General features: G+C 36.0%; 2 protein-coding genes across 3 annotated transcripts in view; one reads left to right on the forward strand and one right to left on the reverse strand.

Moving 5' to 3' along the window:
• Positions 1 to 8: 8 nt before the first annotated feature.
• The window catches only part of LOC105202357, a 49,253-nt gene continuing 29,747 nt past the window's right edge, over positions 9 to 19,514 (forward strand). The window contains exons 1-3 of one of the 2 annotated variants that reach the window (XM_039450059.1): positions 9 to 250; positions 858 to 1,136; positions 3,970 to 4,180. In XM_039450059.1, coding sequence (XP_039305993.1) covers positions 1,031 to 1,136; positions 3,970 to 4,180 — 317 coding nt within the window. In that variant the 5' untranslated portion in view covers positions 9 to 250; positions 858 to 1,030. Of the gene's footprint in view, positions 251 to 481; positions 1,137 to 3,969; positions 4,181 to 19,514 lie in introns of both variants that reach the window. The other variant, XM_039450060.1, reaches the window with a different exon arrangement.
• On the reverse strand, positions 12,777 to 17,867 carry LOC105202348 (mitochondrial pyruvate carrier 1). The gene is made up of 4 exons (XM_011170813.3): positions 17,619 to 17,867; positions 17,050 to 17,236; positions 16,689 to 16,789; positions 12,777 to 16,204 (listed from the first exon to the last, which is right to left on the reverse strand). The coding sequence occupies exons 2-4, from the start codon at positions 17,106 to 17,108 to the stop codon at positions 16,035 to 16,037; spliced, it is 330 nt and encodes a 109-aa protein (XP_011169115.1). The 5' UTR covers positions 17,109 to 17,236; positions 17,619 to 17,867; the 3' UTR covers positions 12,777 to 16,034.

A 19,514-nucleotide genomic window follows, 5' to 3' on the forward strand; every position in this document is an offset into this window, starting at 1 on the left:
CGTATATCACATTTCTGGCCACTGCTCAGTGGATAAAGATGGATCCTGAAACTTCAACCTAACCCAACCACGTTGTGAGCATGATTTAATAAAAAAAATGTTGTTTAATGTATAAAAGAAAATCTTGATAAGCAAAAATATAAATCGTGTTTTATGATATTGAAGATAAAATATTATTTTGTCATTTTTATCGGATATTTCTCAGTGGAAGAAGAAAATGTTTCGAACTTGTTAGGTTATAGAGAAAATGGTAAGAAAAAAACATTTTTATTGATTTTGTGATTAACTATCATATTAAATATTGTTTATCAGATGTTATCTTATCATGACAGATATATATGTTGTAGTAAATTGTATTTTTCTATTATTGAAACTTGTGTTTTAATGATTTAAAGTTTGTATACAAAAGTGTCAAAAGTTCGTGATTATAAAAAAAAATAAGCGAAATAGCATACTTTCTGACTGCCATTATTCAATTTAGGACCATTTGGTTCTTTGATAAAAGATCTCTCTGATGGCACATTACATAGTCCCCTCTTTTATATTTTAACCCCTTTGAAAGGGGTACAGCCACCCCTTTCCCCATAAAAAGGGGTAGCTGCTAAAAAAAGGGTGTTGCAGCAGCAAAAGTATTGACTACAGTTCTTCAGCAATTTGTGACTTGTATACATTATGGTTTTTATATTTTTCCATTAAAATAAGTATTACAGATATAGTATACAGTGCCTTTATATATGTTAAGCAAAGGTAGATCAATAACACAAGTAAGCTAGATATTAATAAGACATCTATTAACCTTTGTTGCATAAATATTAAATTGGACAATTTTTTCTCCTGTTTTCTATCAAAATTGATAGGTCACGATACATGGGATTTTGACTGTTCCGTCAGAGCATGCTCGGTATGCCGGAGACTGTGGCTCGCTGTCCCTCTCCAACGTTCCTTACGGAGGATAAACTCCTGGGGGTTGGCTGGGAGCTGCCTGTGATTGGGTAGGACAGTATCGAATCTACCCTGCGAACTACTCTGCATGGAAAGGGTAGCTCAGTTCGTCACAGGCTGTTGTCAGATCTGCTTCGCAGTGTGTTATCAAGCAATTGTTAGGATGTCAGGATTATGTGAAGTGGTAGCTTTGAGTGTGTAATAATTTTAAGTGTATCAAGACAACAATTTACATTTATTAAAAATTTACAGACTGCTTCTGTGAAGGAACACTATTTAATCCTATTTTATTTCTTTTGTATATTTACATATGTACATATTACGTGTTTTTTGTTCATATTTTTAGAAATTATTTTTCATTTTTTAAAAATAGGTTACAAAGTTTTCTATGCTGTTTAGATATTTAAATATGAATTAATTTTTATCTATAAAAATAAATATATATGTAACGAAAAATATGTATATGCTTTATATTTTTCAGCAACATTTAGAATCTATAAATATTTTTTAAAAATATTCTTTAATTTATCTTGAACAATCTTAAATACATTTTGAGAAATGCTAAATGTTATCTTCATATTATCTAATTAAAAACTTTTTAAAACTGCAATCTTAAAATTATTGCTTATTGAAGTACTATTAGAATAGCACACAAAGAAATACCAGTGAGAAAAAATGTTAGCCCTCTCTTTTCTTCCTTTCAACCCTTCACCCTTTTTTATCCCTTGAATGGAAAAAATACTCACCCCTTTCTGATCAATCCCCAAAATTGTGCACTAAAATATTTTATGCTATTTACAAAGAGAAAAATTGTAAAATAATTGCCTTAGGTTTAAGCAATAATTTTGCATAAATAATTATTTATAAGAATTATTGAAGAAATGAAGTAGACAATGAATATGTAATACTGATACAATTCTTATGTATTTCATATAATAAGATATTACTATTTTATTACATGAAAACTTTGTAATGAATTTGGACTAAAGTTATATAACAACATGCATTCTAAATTTACATTTTTTTATCTTCTTTTGGAGTGAGAAATGGGTGGAGCTTACATTCCCTATTGCTTTCCATATAAGCTTCTGGAAAAAGGGTAGTCAGTTTTACGGTGGAGCTCAAGGGTGAAAGAACGTGTAGTGTGACTGGTTTTTCAATTATTTTCAATCAATCGGATATTTTTCGATATTTGATAACAATTTGAATGTGCGAATATATGCATATATGTGATATTTTTATTTTCATACTATTATTCTATTGGTTGTACAATCTAAATTATATAAACTCTAAAAGTTTGAAATATATTATATATAGTGTATACTGTGTGATACATATGTATATATATCGCATTTCAAAGGTAAGTTTGTTTGTTTCTTAAACTTTTATATTTGTGTATCATTACGTATTCATGTTTTATTTAAGATGTTATCTTAAAAATTATTTCAATATAAATTATTTTTAAAGTTTTATTACTAAAAAGATATTTCTTTTTCATTAAAAATAAAATATGATCTTTATTGTCTTTCTGTAATATATTTTTGAACAAATCGATTTATACTTAAAAAGGACACACGTTTCAACTGATGTTCGTATGATGGCGCTACAATTGATTTCTTACCCACATTTACTCTAACAATCATAATTATAATACCTTGTAATTGCAACAGATGACGCAGCTAGTAACTTTATGAAATACTTTTTATAAATAATTTCAGCGAAAAGTAACTTTTTATTAATAGTAATTAAAATGAAGCTAATTACATACTAGCACTAGTAATATATTTGTTTTAAAATATTTGCAATAATATTTCAACTTTAATGTGTGTATCTAATGTATTTTAATTTATTAAAATTAAAATAATAACTGACATCATATAGTATTTTATAAACTTTTACATATTTTATATACTTATTCTTTAATATTTTTTTTAATTAAAAAAAATTAAAAAATTTTAATCTTATTGCATTTATCGTATATTCGCATCTTTTCTTACACATTTTTTAAAAATAATGAAATGTTTTAATAAAATGATGTATACATACACTGAGGGAAAAAATTCCTAAATAGTAAATATTTATTCGAATAGTATTAATAAAATATTTATTTACGGTACGTCTACTGTAGAATAAGAAAAAATGATGCTTATTTGATTCTTGATTAAATAAATATATATTTATATTTAGTAAATATTTCATTAACACTATTCAAATAAATATTTATTAAAAATTGGAAATTTTTCCATCAATGTATAATGTAAATCATTATTTATTACATTGTAATATATTTTTTATCATTTACATTATTTCTTTTTTATTTCTATATTTATTTATATTTCTTTTTATTTTCTTTTTTTATTCTAAATAATGTATGGTCACTAAATTCAGATATTAGTAAAATTAGCTAAGAATTCACTAAGGAAAATCGAAACGTTCCACATATACTCTAGGTTGATTATCAATAAACAATATTAATTTAACATATCTAAATAATACTTCTATCTAGGTATGCTCGTTATTGTTCTGCTTAAATATTATTTTGTGCTTTGCTCGAGCATTCGCAGAGCTGGAAAAATTTACATTGTTTTTTACGTATATATTATATTTAATTTTTATTATTGCAAAAGGCACAATATATAACTAAATTAAACTATATTTAATATTCTAAACCACACATATCTTAATATTTTATCATTTTTTCCAAAGAAGTCATCTCTTAAATTCTTTATATATATATATATATCACTAAATAATTTCTTATATATCGTGTACAAACGTTTATTTGAACTTAAAGCTTTCTAGTACTCCTCTTGGATTTATCTTGGATTTAGATACGAAGGTCTCGACCCTAAGAGTGACAACATGTGTATCTCTCAATCCCAAGAATTCTGCACTCTTTTGTTGTTTCCCTTCTTTGATGGACCACGTATTCAGTATAGGCGTGTTTGCATTTCCTTCCCTGGGGATGCTTACGGGACGGCGCGCAATTTCGGAAAGCCGATTTCAATTTTGCTCTCCTTTTTACAGGGAGAAACGAAAGCTCGAGCGCGAGCGCGAGCTTGAACGCGAGCGCGAACGCGAGCGGCGCAGGATTACGGAAATCGCACAGACAGGCCTGTGAACACGTGCGAAAATCTCGTGTCTCGACGTTTGCGCCCACGGCATCGATCGTTCTTCCGTTTAGAGTTTCTCGCGTCGAGAAAATCCGATTTCTCCAGATCTTCTCCTCGTCCCTTCGGTAAGTAATAACTTGTAAGAGAAGCGCATGTTAGGATAGACATCCGATTTACAACATGATTTAGTTCCTGTAACAATTATAAAATGCCTGTATTTACAGACCATTTGTGCTTTTTTTCATCGTTTTTCAAATTTTTAGTAAATACAGATCTATCGGAAATCAAAATAAATTTAAGAACATTCCTCCACATTATTTACTTGAAATCTATTATGTACCTCTATTATTTACTAAAATGTCAAAGTTAATTCACATGTACAGTTTGTTAGTACAGAAAGATTCGAAAAAAAAAATTAATGCAGTATGATAAAGAAAGATATCCGTGATGAAAAAGTTAATAGAATTCATAGTGCAAAGAAAAAAATTATTATTAAATCAACAATTCATTGTTTCATATATAAGTAAGAATATAAAATCTTCTTGAAAGAATTTATAATCTTAAACAGACATAATTTTGCTTACATAAAGAAAATTCTTTTCTTCGTATAAGCAAATTATGTCTGTTTAAGATTATAAATTCTTCCAAGAAGATTTTATATTCTTGCTTATGTATAAAACAATGAATTGTTAATTTGATACTATTTTTTTTCTGTGTAACTAGTAACAAGAAAAATATGGAAAAAAGAAAAAATTCCATCTCCATTTCTCTTTTTTTTCTCTCTTATTCCACGGACGTTGACATATTTCTTGGTTGTGTCAATGCCGGGACATGGAGAAGTTCATAGAATGTTTGTCATTCCTCGTGTGCAACGCATAAACTCATTTTTATGATGGAGAAATTGATATATTTTTCCCACTCAGCGGAAGCAGTGCAGAAAGGAATAATGTCCTTTCTCCAGACGAAGTTGTTAATATTCCACCAGCGCCTATGTCCTTCCGGGACAGTCTCTGCTACCGTGTCTCTGCACAGTGTTACTCTTTTCTTTGTACCGTGTATTTCTTTTTCTTAGTTATATAATACTGAAAGAGTATTAGTGCAAGAAAAATTCTCGATTGCGATGTTAAAGTCTAATAGGACGCAGGTTGAATCGAATCGAAATCTTTAAGCGAGTTTCTTTGGAAACTTCCAAGCAACACGAAAGTCCAAAAGATGTCCAAAGAACATCTAATGGACGTCTGCAAAGTTAGAATGTCAGATATTTCTTCACTTCTTATGTCGCTCGATTTTTTGTCCAGTATGCTCGAGAAAATTGCATTCATTCATCAACGATAAATATGACTTGGAAATAAAATTTAGATTTGCGAAGATACAACTTGATAAATCTAAAAGATTCAATACAGATTTTATGTATTGTACATTATATAGATATTATATATTCAAGGTTTAATTACACATTTATAACTTCACTAAAATACAATATTATCGAAATACAATGCGACGAAACGAACACAGTTCATAGATATCGATATTTTATTTGAGCAGAATATCGAAATTGTACAAAAGAATTATCGCGCGGTATCTATTTTGGTAATAATGAATTAAATTGAGGAATGATGAAGAAAGAGTTTCAACTATAAAGATGCTTAATGAAGTAGACACCGAAGTGCAGCGTAATTTGCAGCCAAACTCTTTGATTGGTCATTAAGTTGCGATTTGCATATTTAAAGTGGGAAAGGGAAAAAACAGCGGGCCGCGAATGAAAAAGTTTTTAACGAGCATCTCTTTATTATATAATGTCTGAGACGGTGTTGCACGGAAGTGACTCTAATTGAAGAGATATAATTGGCGGATGTACAAAGCAGAATAAGGCTCTTCGTTCCGACGAGCTGTCGTCGATATTCCTGTGCGGCGCTGCGCTTCCAATTAATCACTCTTTCGCGAGGCATTTAATACCATTCCCGCGTTTTAAGAGAGGAAACGGCTGAATTATCCGCGCGCGAGAAACGTTTTGTTGTACGAGCTGCTCAATTCTATGCTTTATACAGTTTCTATACGGACAATCAAAATAATAAGCAAAGAAGACTCCTGTACGATAATATATGAAATTAAAAATTCAGATAAAAATGTTAGAAGTAAATATAATAATGAAAATTTTGTAATGATACAAAGATTATCTGGAGCGAAATATTATATTGACATCGTTTACACATAGATCCATTTGACAATATTAATCCTTTAACATCAGCCTTTTTTCAAATATTCTTTCTCTCATTTTTGAAAAAAATCCTGGTTAATCTTAAATATATTCTTAATGCTTGAATATATTACATAAATTCTTTATACGTCTTTGTGAGATGATATTTGAGATCATTTTGATTCACCAAAACCAGCAATGTAACGTACGTAAAGCGTAAGGACGAAGCAGTCTGCATTTCTTGTGCTGTACAGTACGGATACGGTCGTCGAAATATTGCCCGGGCCGTTAAACATTACTGAAGAATGCTTTTAGCATTCCTGATATCGCTAGCTTGTTTGAGTTTCGGAGGTTATCAGCACGATCCGGGGCTAAGAACTGTCCTTAAATGTGCCGTAAACGGGCCCGCATGAAATAGAAGAAAGAGGCGATCGAGAGAGAGCAAGTCGTCTCTAACTTTGTAAAGGTGCCTCGCGCTTTGCCAGCTCGGTCAGAGTCCAATAAAAACTTTACAGCCCCGTAATGAATGCAAGAAATAATTATCTCATGAATACATTAGTTTTAGTATCTCCCGACACGGACACGGCCCGTAAAAGCGGCATTGGATATCTTGACCTACGATTTCCAGTGCGTGCTCGCTTCCCTACGATCCTTAATCGCCACTCGCTCGCCGCCCTTTTTCTCTTTCTCGCAGTCCAACCGTTCTTCCTTCCTTCCTTCCTTCCTTCCTTCTTTTCTTTGCACTCGTCGATATTTTGCCGAAGAAAAGTCTGTAGTGAGCATCAAACACTTTCTTCGAGGCGTGTTCTATTTTGTTAAAAATTAATACATTACTCGTAACAAATAAGTAAGAAAAATTGCCTTTTGGAGAATATACTTTTGGTGCGAGATCTTGGCGCACATTTAGGGGGTATTTTAGTTTGACAGGTCAAAAAAAAATCGATTTTCTTTCAATCAATTTTCAATCTTTATACTATTAAGAATAAAATGATTTGATGAAATTCGAGCAGCTTGTCGTTATTTTCAGGTTTTGAAAAACGTGGTATATAGGCCAAATGATGCTCGTGAACTAACGCGCAAGGTCCTTATTAATTTATTTGTAATCAAAATCGATCTTGTTCTTTATCCTCGAACAATATCGCGAAAGAGGAAAAAGAAGATATATTTTATAAGTCTTATTCTGGTATACCAGAATAAGGTAATTCATGCTTTATATACAAGGAATAGACAAACTAATGTGAACACCTGAGAGACACAATACTTATTTTATTGAGTGACTGATCCATCTTATATAATCTCAATGTTTAATACAGATTTTTGAAATAAGGTCATACAGTGCTTAAATAATCAATGTGCAATGTTACATTATTCTTCTAGCACAGAATATCTTTTAAGAGTTATTAGGGAATATAAGAGACATTGGAAGAGAAAATCCGTTTTCACTTTGTCCTACAAAACTGCTCGCAATAACTCGATGATATTTAAGTCAGGTAGTTACGCTGGCCAGGAAAAATGTTGAAGTTTTGGAAAATAATTTTGAAAAATAGTGTGAGAACAAAATGTTGTTTTCTCTTTAATATCATTTATGTAATCAATTAAAATATGTTCTGCTAAAAGAATAGTACATCATCTATTGATGACAATTCCAACATTGTGTGACTTTATTTCAACAAAGATAGAATCTAAATTGAAAGTAAGTATTCCCTAGATTCACATTATTTTATACATCCTTTATATGTAGAAGCCTTTTGTAAATATAAATACGTTTTTCAATCTTATCCCAGGCTTTTCTGAAAAAGTACTGAACTGATCTACTTCTGCCTTCCAGCTAAATATTTGTAATACTTGTAGCTATGGTTAAAATTAGAATTTTTTAATATTCTGAAAGTTTTTTTGACAGCTGAAATTTAAGAAATTTTGTTCTTTATTTTTATTTTACTTAATTGCCATTTTATTTAACATTGCGATAAATGATTTATTCTAGTTCTAACGATAATTATAGATTAAAATAAACCTTGGATTGTTGAATTACGCACAAAGAACAGAATTCGTAAGACAATATAAACAGGATTTTTAAAATCTTGCTGTATTTAGAAATAATATCTCTATTTTATATTAGTAATAAGGACTAAAAATGAAATTTTTATAAAGTTAAAGAAGTAACAAACACTTATTTAACACGCCAATACTCTAGATGTTTTTTGGAAAAAATTCATAACAGTAGCTTTTCAAATAATCCTTCAAACTAGAATACTTCCTTAATGGTTACGTAAAATGTTGATATAATGATGGGTTTTTCTCATTTTTTCGTATTTTTTCTTCTGCTTAAGTAACAAACAACACATAATATAGAAATATGGTATAAAGCATACATTTGATCCAAATGGAGCATCGTTAGTTTTGGCTATATCAGTGGAAATCCTTTATGTGAATATCCTAACCGGGGTGGTGGAGTGGGTGGCGGTTGAGGGGTCCACGTCAGTTAGGTGGGAAGGGAGGTGCGTCGTTGCTGTGGCATGGAGTGATTGATCGTCGCCTCGCGACACCCCCGTGTTCTCGTAGAGTGGATAAAGGGGTGGAAAAAGGAGTGGAAACCCTTTCACGCTTTCACGGATCAGTCACAGGATCACGTTTTCCGTGCCATCCCCTCGCCCCTTGGTACACGGGACATGCATCACCCTGCCATCCACTTCTACTTCCCTGACTTGTGCGTTTGCTCGTGTCGATGTCGCGAAGATCGAATCTGCAAACTTTGCGCGAAGGGAATGTCCCTCGTCGCCGCGGTTTATCGATCCCGCGATATGTGGATTTGTCGGTGATATCAATTTTCAGGAACTTTTACGTTTGGAATAAACACGCGTGAACCAAGAAGAAGACGACAATTTGCTAATCCGCGTAATACGCGAAGAGCCTTCCGCATAATATCTCCCCTACATTTAACTCTACATTTTAATGGCGACGCTTTATTCTCGCGATCCGGTGGATTTATCACATTTTCAAAAGGACGATCCGAAGAAAATGTCGCCATCATTTACGAGGCGCATGCTTCATCGGAAGTGAACGGGTAGATGACGGTGGCTCATACATCAGACACCTAATTCCTCCTTTCGCTCGAGTGTTAACTCTTATATCTTATCCATTTAGAAGTTCCATTTGGCGGTGTCCGCGCAACCGACCGCCTTGTCATTTCCAAATTGACGAGCCACTATGTGTCGCTGATATCAACAATTTTCTCACACACTGGAATTATCTGTTGGCGAAACCAGCAACTTGCCAAAGAGTTATTCGCGCGCGTACTATACGTCTTAACTTTCTCGTGTTGACAGGTCCTGATTGAAATGAGGGTACAAAAGAGGAAACTTATTATGTGACTCTCCGGAATTCTTAAAAGTTATCCATTAGCTCATATTAAACATTTATTTCTAATTTTATTTGTTTAATTATAAATACGCTATTTTTGATTCTTCGATGAAGACGCTGGTTTAATAGGAAAATTAAAATGATCTCCATTATTCGCGACTCGATTAACTATCTCATCGTTGCAACAATGTTTCATTTTACAAGAGTTTTACACTTTCTAATTAAAGATATATGACCTTTCTAATTAAAGATGTACGCGAGCGATCGATAATGGCCTTTAGTCGAACGATGGCCTCGGCAAATCAACTATGAAGAATTGTGGGGATACAGGAGGAGAAATTGGATATTGCTGCTAAATATTTGAAAGACTTCCGATCCGTAGAATTTCCTTGATATCCCACGGGACGAGCTGCGTCTTGCAAGTTCCCCAGAAATCTCCCCATCCTTTGGTTTTGAGCGACCAATTAACAAAAGAGCTTTTTTTTATCGTACGCCCCATGTAGGAAAGAATAGTATTGACGTATATTGTGTCCTAAAATCGGGACACAATTTTTCTCATCTTTATATCAAGATTTTCCAAGATTATCCGATCTAAAATCTCAGCAAATAAAAACACTGCACGATCGTTCTTTCAAAATTGTATTTTCGCTTTAAAAACACATTGAGACAAAACACTGAGAGAAACATGCTGAGATAATATTCTGCTATCATTATTTGTCATAATTATTAAACGGATAAAAGAGAAAATTGCGTCGAAATTATTTTTTTTTCGCACATGCATTAAAATTTGTCCAGCTTTTGTACTTTGCTCGAATTGCCTTATGTTGACTCGTCTATCTTGATCGAAAGGGACGAGGAGACTAGACCCGGCTCGGGGAGAATTTTAAAATTGAAGATTCTTACCGAGAGAGACGTAGGTGGAAGTACGATTCCCCTGGTTCGATCCTAGCTTGGATCGGGAGAATGTGTTTTTCCGCGCCCTCAAACACGTCACATGAATAAAAAATATCCTTCAAAGTTGCCAACCCCAGCGTCTGGCGGAACGTATCGGAGGTCCCTTGTAGCGGCCAATCGTAAGAAGGGTAGTGTCGGAGCACTGCATATTGAAGAAAATGGAAATGGAAGGGAGAAAGGTTGTACATATGTGATCGCGGCTCTCGCCGTAACGTCGCATTGTTGGATACAAATTTTGAAACTCTCACTTTTTCCACAAAACATTTTTTTTTTTCGAATTTACCTTCAAAATAATTATCGCTATTTTATTTCTTTAACGAAATTACTGCTATGCCAAATAATTTATTGCAAGCAAACTAGCTCAGAGAACTTGCGTGGAACCTAAATTTTTATTGGATCACATTTAAACTATTCTTTAGCAATGTACCATTGTACATACGGTCCTCTCGTCAGAGGATCGTAAAATACAGTAAATTAATTGAAGGATACAATCTTCGACGATTTGCACGCTTCCTTCAGAGCTGATTACTTTTTCCGCGATCCGTTAATTTTTCTATCGATTATCAGGATCCAAACTATCGAGTCTGAAAGTTCGACGGGCAGAAATGGCAAAGACGGCGATTCGGTAGGTCGGCGTCGATAGCTTCTTCCCGCTGAAGCTAACCCTAATATATTGGATCGAGTTTACAGGGGGATGGAGTCACGTTGCGCGGGATAGAGCGGGCGGAGATCCGCGAAGGTAGGGGTTGCAAGGGGGAGGGTAGAAAGGTTACGGGTCATAAACCATCCTCAGTCGCTGAAATCGTTCTATATGCGAGTTTGTACATGTATTCGAGTGTACGTGCACGCGCGTCCATCTACTTCCGTATCCGTACGGTAGCACGTGTGATTCTCGCGCAGTACGAAGCAGAAGTTGTTTACTGCCTTCTGCGAACTTTTAAAGTAACGTAATCCAAGTGCGCGTTATACGGCATCGATCGATTCAATCGTGGAGTCGATGTGACGTTTATTAATCTTATGAGATTAATCGATTTTGCGTGATAGAATGTATTTGACACTGGCGGAGAAATTGCGAGGAATGTACTGTGCAGTATTGGAAATGAGAACATAAATTAATATTTTTGCGCGGAATTTCCGCGAGGTGAAGCTAGAAATTTTTTCTTTAAAGAATTCAATAAAATATATTTCAATAAACTCAGCATTTACGCTTTATATACTTTTTTTGCATATTTCTAAAAGGACACTAAAAGTGAAGCGTCTATATTACCATTATTAAGTCATACAATTTGTACCTATCGACTTTAGGATATCCGTGGGAACACATTGCCGACAATTTAGGTTGAGAACCACGACGGGTGTGTAATATGAAGATAAGATGTCCCCCATGTTCCCATGTGCCAGGCTCCTCGATCGGGGATTATGTTGCCATCCACGTTGACCCACCCCCTCGAACGAAAACATCCCGTCGTAGTGCGCCGACCAGTCAGTCCAACCCCATTACCTTTCGCACTCTTACGTTCGTCATTTCTCGTGAATCTTCGTTTCTTATATTCGTCGTAAACTCATCCGGGAGAAATGGACAAGCTTTCGTTTCTACTTCTCGAAATCACTTGCAACTTCCGTTGAATTGCCAAAATTACGTATTTATCGAGTTACGTAATACGTGTATTCTACGAAATTACTTGTATCTCCTAGCGAATTGTGACACCCTTCGAAGATGAGAATTTGCGAATTTATATATTTATGTAACTTCGGGAAATGACGCGCAAGATAGTACACTCATGATTTTTTAACGCCACGCGTTTCACGTTCTTATGATACGCTTACGCGCCCCCTGACTCTCATGTTATTTTACAGGGGTGACTAAAGTACATTTTTATGAATCCATCAGGAGTGTATACATCTCGCAGTTGGTGCGTTAAATTTTGCAGCATTTTTTGGTAATTTTTTTTTTATGGCCACCTTCGAGAGATCTCGAAATGTCTATTTTTCATTGTTTTGACAACGGCTGATATTTATATTTTATTAACATTTGATAACTACAATAATATTCCGCTAAGATGATTCAGAGTATTTTTAGAAGATCCATAGAAGGAAGCTTTCCATTCTGAAGTTTCGGTCAAAATAACAAATTTTGTAAAAATAACATTTATTGTGAAATTATTTATCAAGTTAAAAAAAAAGACTGAAATTATTCTAGGAAAAGGCCATTTTTCTTTTCCTAAATATAAAATATCGCATATATTTCATATACACATATATAATAAAAATATCGTAGATATACCTAAAATGATTACGACTAGCGCTAAAACGATTCTGTTCGTTTTTACAAAATATTTCCTCGATTTTCTAGGGAAACACACTCTTATTTCTTTTCATCCCTGACATAAGAAATCGTCAGCATTCCGAATGGTAAGTCCGGTGTCAGCCTAATGTATGTCCTGCATGGCGAGGGTGTGCTTGATTCATTTCACCCTCGGGGTCCCCGCCAGCGACGCGCAATTCGCCACGCATTTCAGGAGTCTTTCCGCTCAATTCGTGCACGCGAATCAAAAATCCACCCTGCAAGACTTTACACGGGCGTCATAAGCTGACGCACTTAATTTAAAGATCGTCCCAGCGTCGAGAAGTTTTGGGACAAGGGTCGTTCCCCTCGGTTCTCTCTCCCTCTCTCCCTCTCTACTCTTTCTCGCTTTTTTTTTCTTTTTTTTCGCTGGTCGCAGTTCATGCAAGTTCGCGGGGGCGGCCTTACAATCCGAGCATTCCGCTTTACAGTTCATTTCGCTTGCGGCGGCGCCCTTTTTCCTCCTCATCGAATTATTTCGAGCCCGTCGACGGAAACGTTCTTCGATTACGCCTGGCGTTTCCGAGGCGCCGCGCCGTCCTTCGCGCGATTTCGACGCTCCGCTTTCCTTCCCAATATGTCTATATTCGCTATTATTTATAACACCGTTCGATACCATCATTATTTATTCATTATTTATTCATTTGCATTTACAGACTATTAAAATTTATTATACATTATTTTGCATAACTCTGATATATTATTATACGCGTAATATACATTATATCAATCTGTTTAATCGTGTCTAGTACAATTTCTTTAATACGGCCTTCGTCCAACTAACTCAACAGCCAATTATAACACGGGTGTTTTATTGATCCGTCAATTCCGCGACATTTTACGATTTCGATCGTCGCTGACTTGGTCGTCGTTGACATAAGATTCGAGATGCCAGTAACGCGACAGGGTGAAGAAGAGAAAGAGAGAGGGTCGCAGCTGCGTAGGCATGTGGCAAATTGCCGAGCTGCCCGCTGGAAGGGAACCACGGAGGTGGAAGCGCCTCCGCGAAGGACGAAGTGGTCCAACGGGAAGGGCGAAGCGGAGGAGAGGACGATGTACGTCGTACGGCGGCGGTACGAAGAAGCGATACGACGCGAGGCGAGATGGAAGGCGCAGAAGCGGCCGGTAATCTGTGATTCAAAGAGAGCGATCCATCTTGCGACATGCCAGGATTCAATCGGCGGCATTTGTTTGTGAAATCAGTCCCGAAGGACTCTCCCTGTCACTCCTCTCGTCTCCACCTCGTCCCTCCTCGTGCGATTCTGCGATTGTCTCCGCGCGGGCATGACAAAACCCGCAGGACCGAAGGACGTGAATGGAAAACACCGGATTTGTCTTATCGGGGACGGAGTGCGGAGAGCGATTATTCTGATTCGTGACTAGCGGAAATGGATAATACGGACAAATTTAGATGCCCTGCAACTACAGTTTTATATAGAGTGCATGCTGTTATGTGTGTTTATAATAAATGTTTAACGCTTAATTTGAAAAGAAAAATTATTTTACTTTTGGAAAGCGCTTACTTTCAATAAATAACTTTTTAATAGCATTGCGAGAACACTGTTAGATGACGTCATTTGAAACATTTTCATCAACGAACGGCAAAGGAGCGCCGGCGGGGCGTGCCGCATGATCGACGCCAAGTACAAGGGGCTAATAAGGCCATATATATTTATTCAGCTAGTCGGGGGTGGGTTTTATATCCCTGGACAGGACTGGAGATACGGAAAGAGAGCGAGAGGCGAAGGGAGAAACGTCGGGGGGAGGAGGGAGGAAGACAGCGCGGCTTAGCATTCGGAAAATACCGAGGATAGATTCGTGCGTCTGATCCGTGCCAGATCCCATAAAATGACCCTAGCACGATCGAGTGCCCGCCATGCCGTGCCCGCGCCCCTGTATCGCCCGCGAGAGGCTACCCCAGGAAATTATTGCTCTCCTTATACATTCGTTCGTACTGCCGAATTGGAGCCGAGTCGAATAAACTTGTGCCCTTTAGATACGGAAAAGTAACGATGGACGAAGAAGAGAATGACACGTAGGATAGAAAGGAGGGACGAGGTTGGAAGAGAACGAGAGAAGAGGAGAAATAATCCTTTTACTCGTTCTTTCGGAAATTCGGTCAAATTGTTCGAAAGAAAGAAGCTCGCATGACTGTAAAATAAAAGAAATTACTTATTTGAAAGTGGGAAAAAATGATATTTGAATGTTCGCTAAAATCGGATTAATTTCCAAATTCTTCATGAATGAAAGGGAACGAATAGTAGAAATGATGTCAACAAATAGCGTCGTTCAAGCAGTCGTAATCGTAAATATCAAATGTCTCATATCAGAAGAACTGCGGAATCTTATCACTTCAATCGCGATTGAGAAGAGATACTTTACAAAGATGTTACATATCCCGGAGAGTGCAGGTTTAGCGTCTTGTAACACGCGATGGCTGAATCATAAATACTTGCGCGTTAGCCACAATTACTAGGAGAATAGTAACGGAATAACTTAATAAGCGGAATCGGTCTGGTGTACGCAACAGTGTTAACAGTGTTGCACCAGGGTACATTACGCCAGACCCTCGAGCTCTGGCTTTCCAATATATTAGCAATTATTATAATATATTACACGCTCACGCGTACGCTTTTATAATAATTACCGCGGTTAAATCTAACGCCGCGCGCTACTATTGTTTGCATCTTAGATTGTTGCAATAAATCTGTTGAGCAACGATGAAGTTTGCCATGAGTATCAGAGCGTTACTGGTTGATAACATGCTCCGATAATGGAAAGAACATATGTATATATTTTATATTTGCACATACATATTTTTATACGCGGTAATGGGAGTGAAGAAACTGGAAGAAATTTTCTTCGCAGTTATACCAAATTATTTTTCGCATTTTATGCGCATGTTAAATTTACGTATAATTTATCACGTTTCGTCGGAATAAGAATTAAACATCTCGCTATCCGCATCGCGTTGTTAGATTTCGTTGCGATTATTTTATAGCAAAAGTCAATAGCAGTGATAAAGAAATGAGATTTTATTAGGGTTTCGCATTTTATATTATACATTTGCAAGTGAGCATATCGTTGTAACGCATTACTCGCGTGATTACTATAGCTGCTCGCATTACTTGCTCAGTTCGGGCTCTTTTTGCCGACCGTAGTGATAATCGAGGAATCTGCAACCTTGCGTGAGTTGGGCCCCGGTGTTTGTGATATGGCATGCGAACAGCAACAAATTTCGCGGTTGCACTTTCCAAGCAAACCTCATGAATGCCAGGGAGTAGAAGGTCAAGGCTAACAAATCAGAAAAAAAATTAAGTCGAATAGAAAGCTGACACGTGATCATTAACAATTGACGTACTGAATTTACTGCCACAGATTTATCATTTTATCATTATCGGGAAATGATTTTAGAATGGCTTTTTCCTGAATAATTCTCTAAGACACATTTACAGGATTCAGAGGAAACTCTCTGTGGAGTAGCGCGGTCGCGTTTGAGAGATTAAACGTGATTAAACCTATAACATTTTACTGTAACATTTTACTTGCAGACTCGTTTTAGGTCGGTATGCACCCCAGACATTCGCAACGTGCCGCTCATTAAGAAATAAACGGTTATTTGCTGCGCTCGAGCAGCAATTATTTTATGGGTCCCTCTCGAGTCTCATCCCCTTGCCCCTCACTGTTCGTCGCGCATCAACTTGCTCTGTCGCGATTATTAAGAGACGGCGAATGAATTCTTCGAAAGGTCTACCGGCTGAAGCTATATCGAACTCACCTAAAGTCATTTTGCCGCTAATGATTTTCGGATGCTTTTGCGTGTCGGCTATAGCCGCTAGAGGTATCATCCAGTTGAATACCGGGCCCCAGAAGTGCGTGCTTGAAAAGTAGTTCATTTGCCATTAATTACACTCTTGTACACAAGTGTAAAAGTATCGAGTGCATTACCATAAAAAAGAGAACGGATATTATCAATCCTGATCAATGATTCACATGATAATATATTGAAAATTAGAGAATTACAAAGATAGAACAACAGGCCTTTCAATTGAGGTAATATCGATTTGAATTTTATTTTACACGTTATATTTTGTACAACATTTTGAAGCCAATTTATCTATGTTGAGAGTGAACGTTACCTTAAAAAATAATCTCTGTATTCTTTAGTTAGCAGAGATTTCGGCAATCGCTTGGACATGATGAAAGAAGTCTCAATATCAATAAGGTTCTTAATCACTTTCGCTACGAGACTCTATAGCGTGCAACAAATTGGCTATATATTTGCTTCGTATGTAACCTAAGCGGCTCCGCCACTGACAGTTCCAACTGAAAAGCGTTGAGATAAAGCGACGATAAAGCCAATGCCAAGATACATAGTTGTCCTCCGTAACTTCTGTTGCGCGCGCTACACGATTTATCACAGACACGCGATTTCGCTCATAATCTCGAGAATTTCTAATAGACGCCACAATTTTCTTTTCTTAATGCAATTGCACTGTCACACCGTTTGGATTTCTTTCAACAATTTTAAATTTCAAAATGTGAACAAACTTTTAAAGTGCTATGACGACCGATAAGCTAAACGTGACGCGATCACGATGATAACGAGGGAAGATAATAAATCATTTTCCCGGACGGAGTAACACGTTTCATACTTCAGTTTGAAGTCTTTTCGTAAACTTATGAACTTGTCTTTTATGATAGTTACCACGTTATGCGTGATCTTTTCACTCGGATCTATGACTGTCGAACGCTAACTGTCGTCTGAATCGTAAGAAAACCGGAATTTCAAGTCGAGATTTCTCGCGTCGCTGTTTACGCAGTTTATGAGCCTAACCCAGCTAGATATAGTTTCGTAACAGGCGTGTGTTTTCATGATATAGCTAGTGATCCGTGTATCAAGGTCGCCTGCTTATCATCGCGTACTATTTATCGATGCAATGTGAATAAAGAGCAATATCATTGTAGTAGAGCAATATCATTGATGAATATTGTTGTTTTACTATAAGCGAAATATGTAAATTTATGTAAAAATATTATACGTATATTTGAATATTTGAAAATTTACGTTTATTAATCCGCGTATACGTCAATAAGAAGGTTTAAAAAAAAACTTTTAATATTTCTATAAATTTTTAAATAATATAAAATATAAATCATGATAAATCAATAATAAAATATTTTTAAGGTAATTATTACGTGTCTCCTAGTGGGAAATGTATAGTATAAATTCTTAACACAACAGTACATTCTTTATATTTGCATATCACTAATTTTTTCATCGATCGATTACTAGACAAATTACACGTACCGATCCATCTTTTTTTTTCACGACCCTTCACTGTTCGTTGATTGATTTGCGTAACAGTTTACATGCATATTTATCAAGATCTTCGCGCATTTTTTATTTATATGTCGACCTTTGGAAGGAGGCATCCCCCTCATAATAAATGCACAGGTTATTATTTCGCGCGTATAATATTTATGACGCTATGAATGTTGCATGGAGGGGTACGCGACGTTCTGAACGCGGCTCAACGGGGGTGGAAACCAGCTCGCGTATGGGGGTTGTAACGGGAGACGTCGCGGGACGCATGCGCTGCCACGGGAATAGTATTATTGATCTAAGAAGGGGATGGACTATGGGACCCTCGAAGACCAGCAGTGTGTCGAGGCGATCCCGGTACCCTCGGCCTGATGATTTCAAGTTCGATAAGCGACCATGATCGCTTTAGCCTCAAAGTAATTCCTTTCTTCTACGGTACTAATAAACTGCATTGTATAAATTTACACTATATAATTTTCATATAAATTTGTAAATCATGTCCCTTTATATAAGTATAAGCATCTTATATTACAATAGTATACCTTAAACTTGAAAGTTACTTTTTTCAGTACACTTGTGCTAATAATTTTTATTTTTTAATCACCAATGTGAGCTTTCAGAAGATTAATATTTAGTTAGTTAATAAAATAGCTTGTTCAACATTAACATAAATTTATTTTCTATATACGATTCTTAAAATAAGATTGAAATATACATATTACAAATATTCTACTGTTTTATACTTTTGCGTTACGAAAATTAAGTAGCAGTCTTTCATTTATTATTCAGTATTTAGTTTAACACTCCCTTTAATTTTGCAAGCCTCATATTAAACTCTTACATTAATACGTTTCTTTATTTAAAACACTCGTAGCTTCTCGTATTTGCATGGTAGAAAATAGAAATGAGACAAATTCTTCTTTCTCATTTTATACGTTGTATCAAATTTTCTATTTCGATTACCCTTATCGAGTGCCCTGGCAAGCGCCTTCTGTACACGTACCTAAAATCGACTATGTTTCCTGCATATGCATTCCCGTATCTAGCATTCGCACGAGAGTGTCTCTCTCTCCCTTTTCCAAATCCTTATCCCGCGGTCCCTAGGTCCCCCAGGCCACCATCCGAGGCACTCAAGAGTATTGCCGCTATTTTCCGTCTCGCGTATTACGCCGCGCTGCATTTTGCGATCCTCCCGGAATGTCATTTACACGCGACGTTCCCTTTGACGTGTATCAATATTTATTCTAGTTTCCCGGCCGCTCTCCGAGAATCTTTCGA

Source organism: Solenopsis invicta, chromosome 5, assembly GCF_016802725.1.
Source record: "Solenopsis invicta isolate M01_SB chromosome 5, UNIL_Sinv_3.0, whole genome shotgun sequence".
Classification (NCBI taxonomy): domain Eukaryota; kingdom Metazoa; phylum Arthropoda; class Insecta; order Hymenoptera; family Formicidae; genus Solenopsis; species Solenopsis invicta.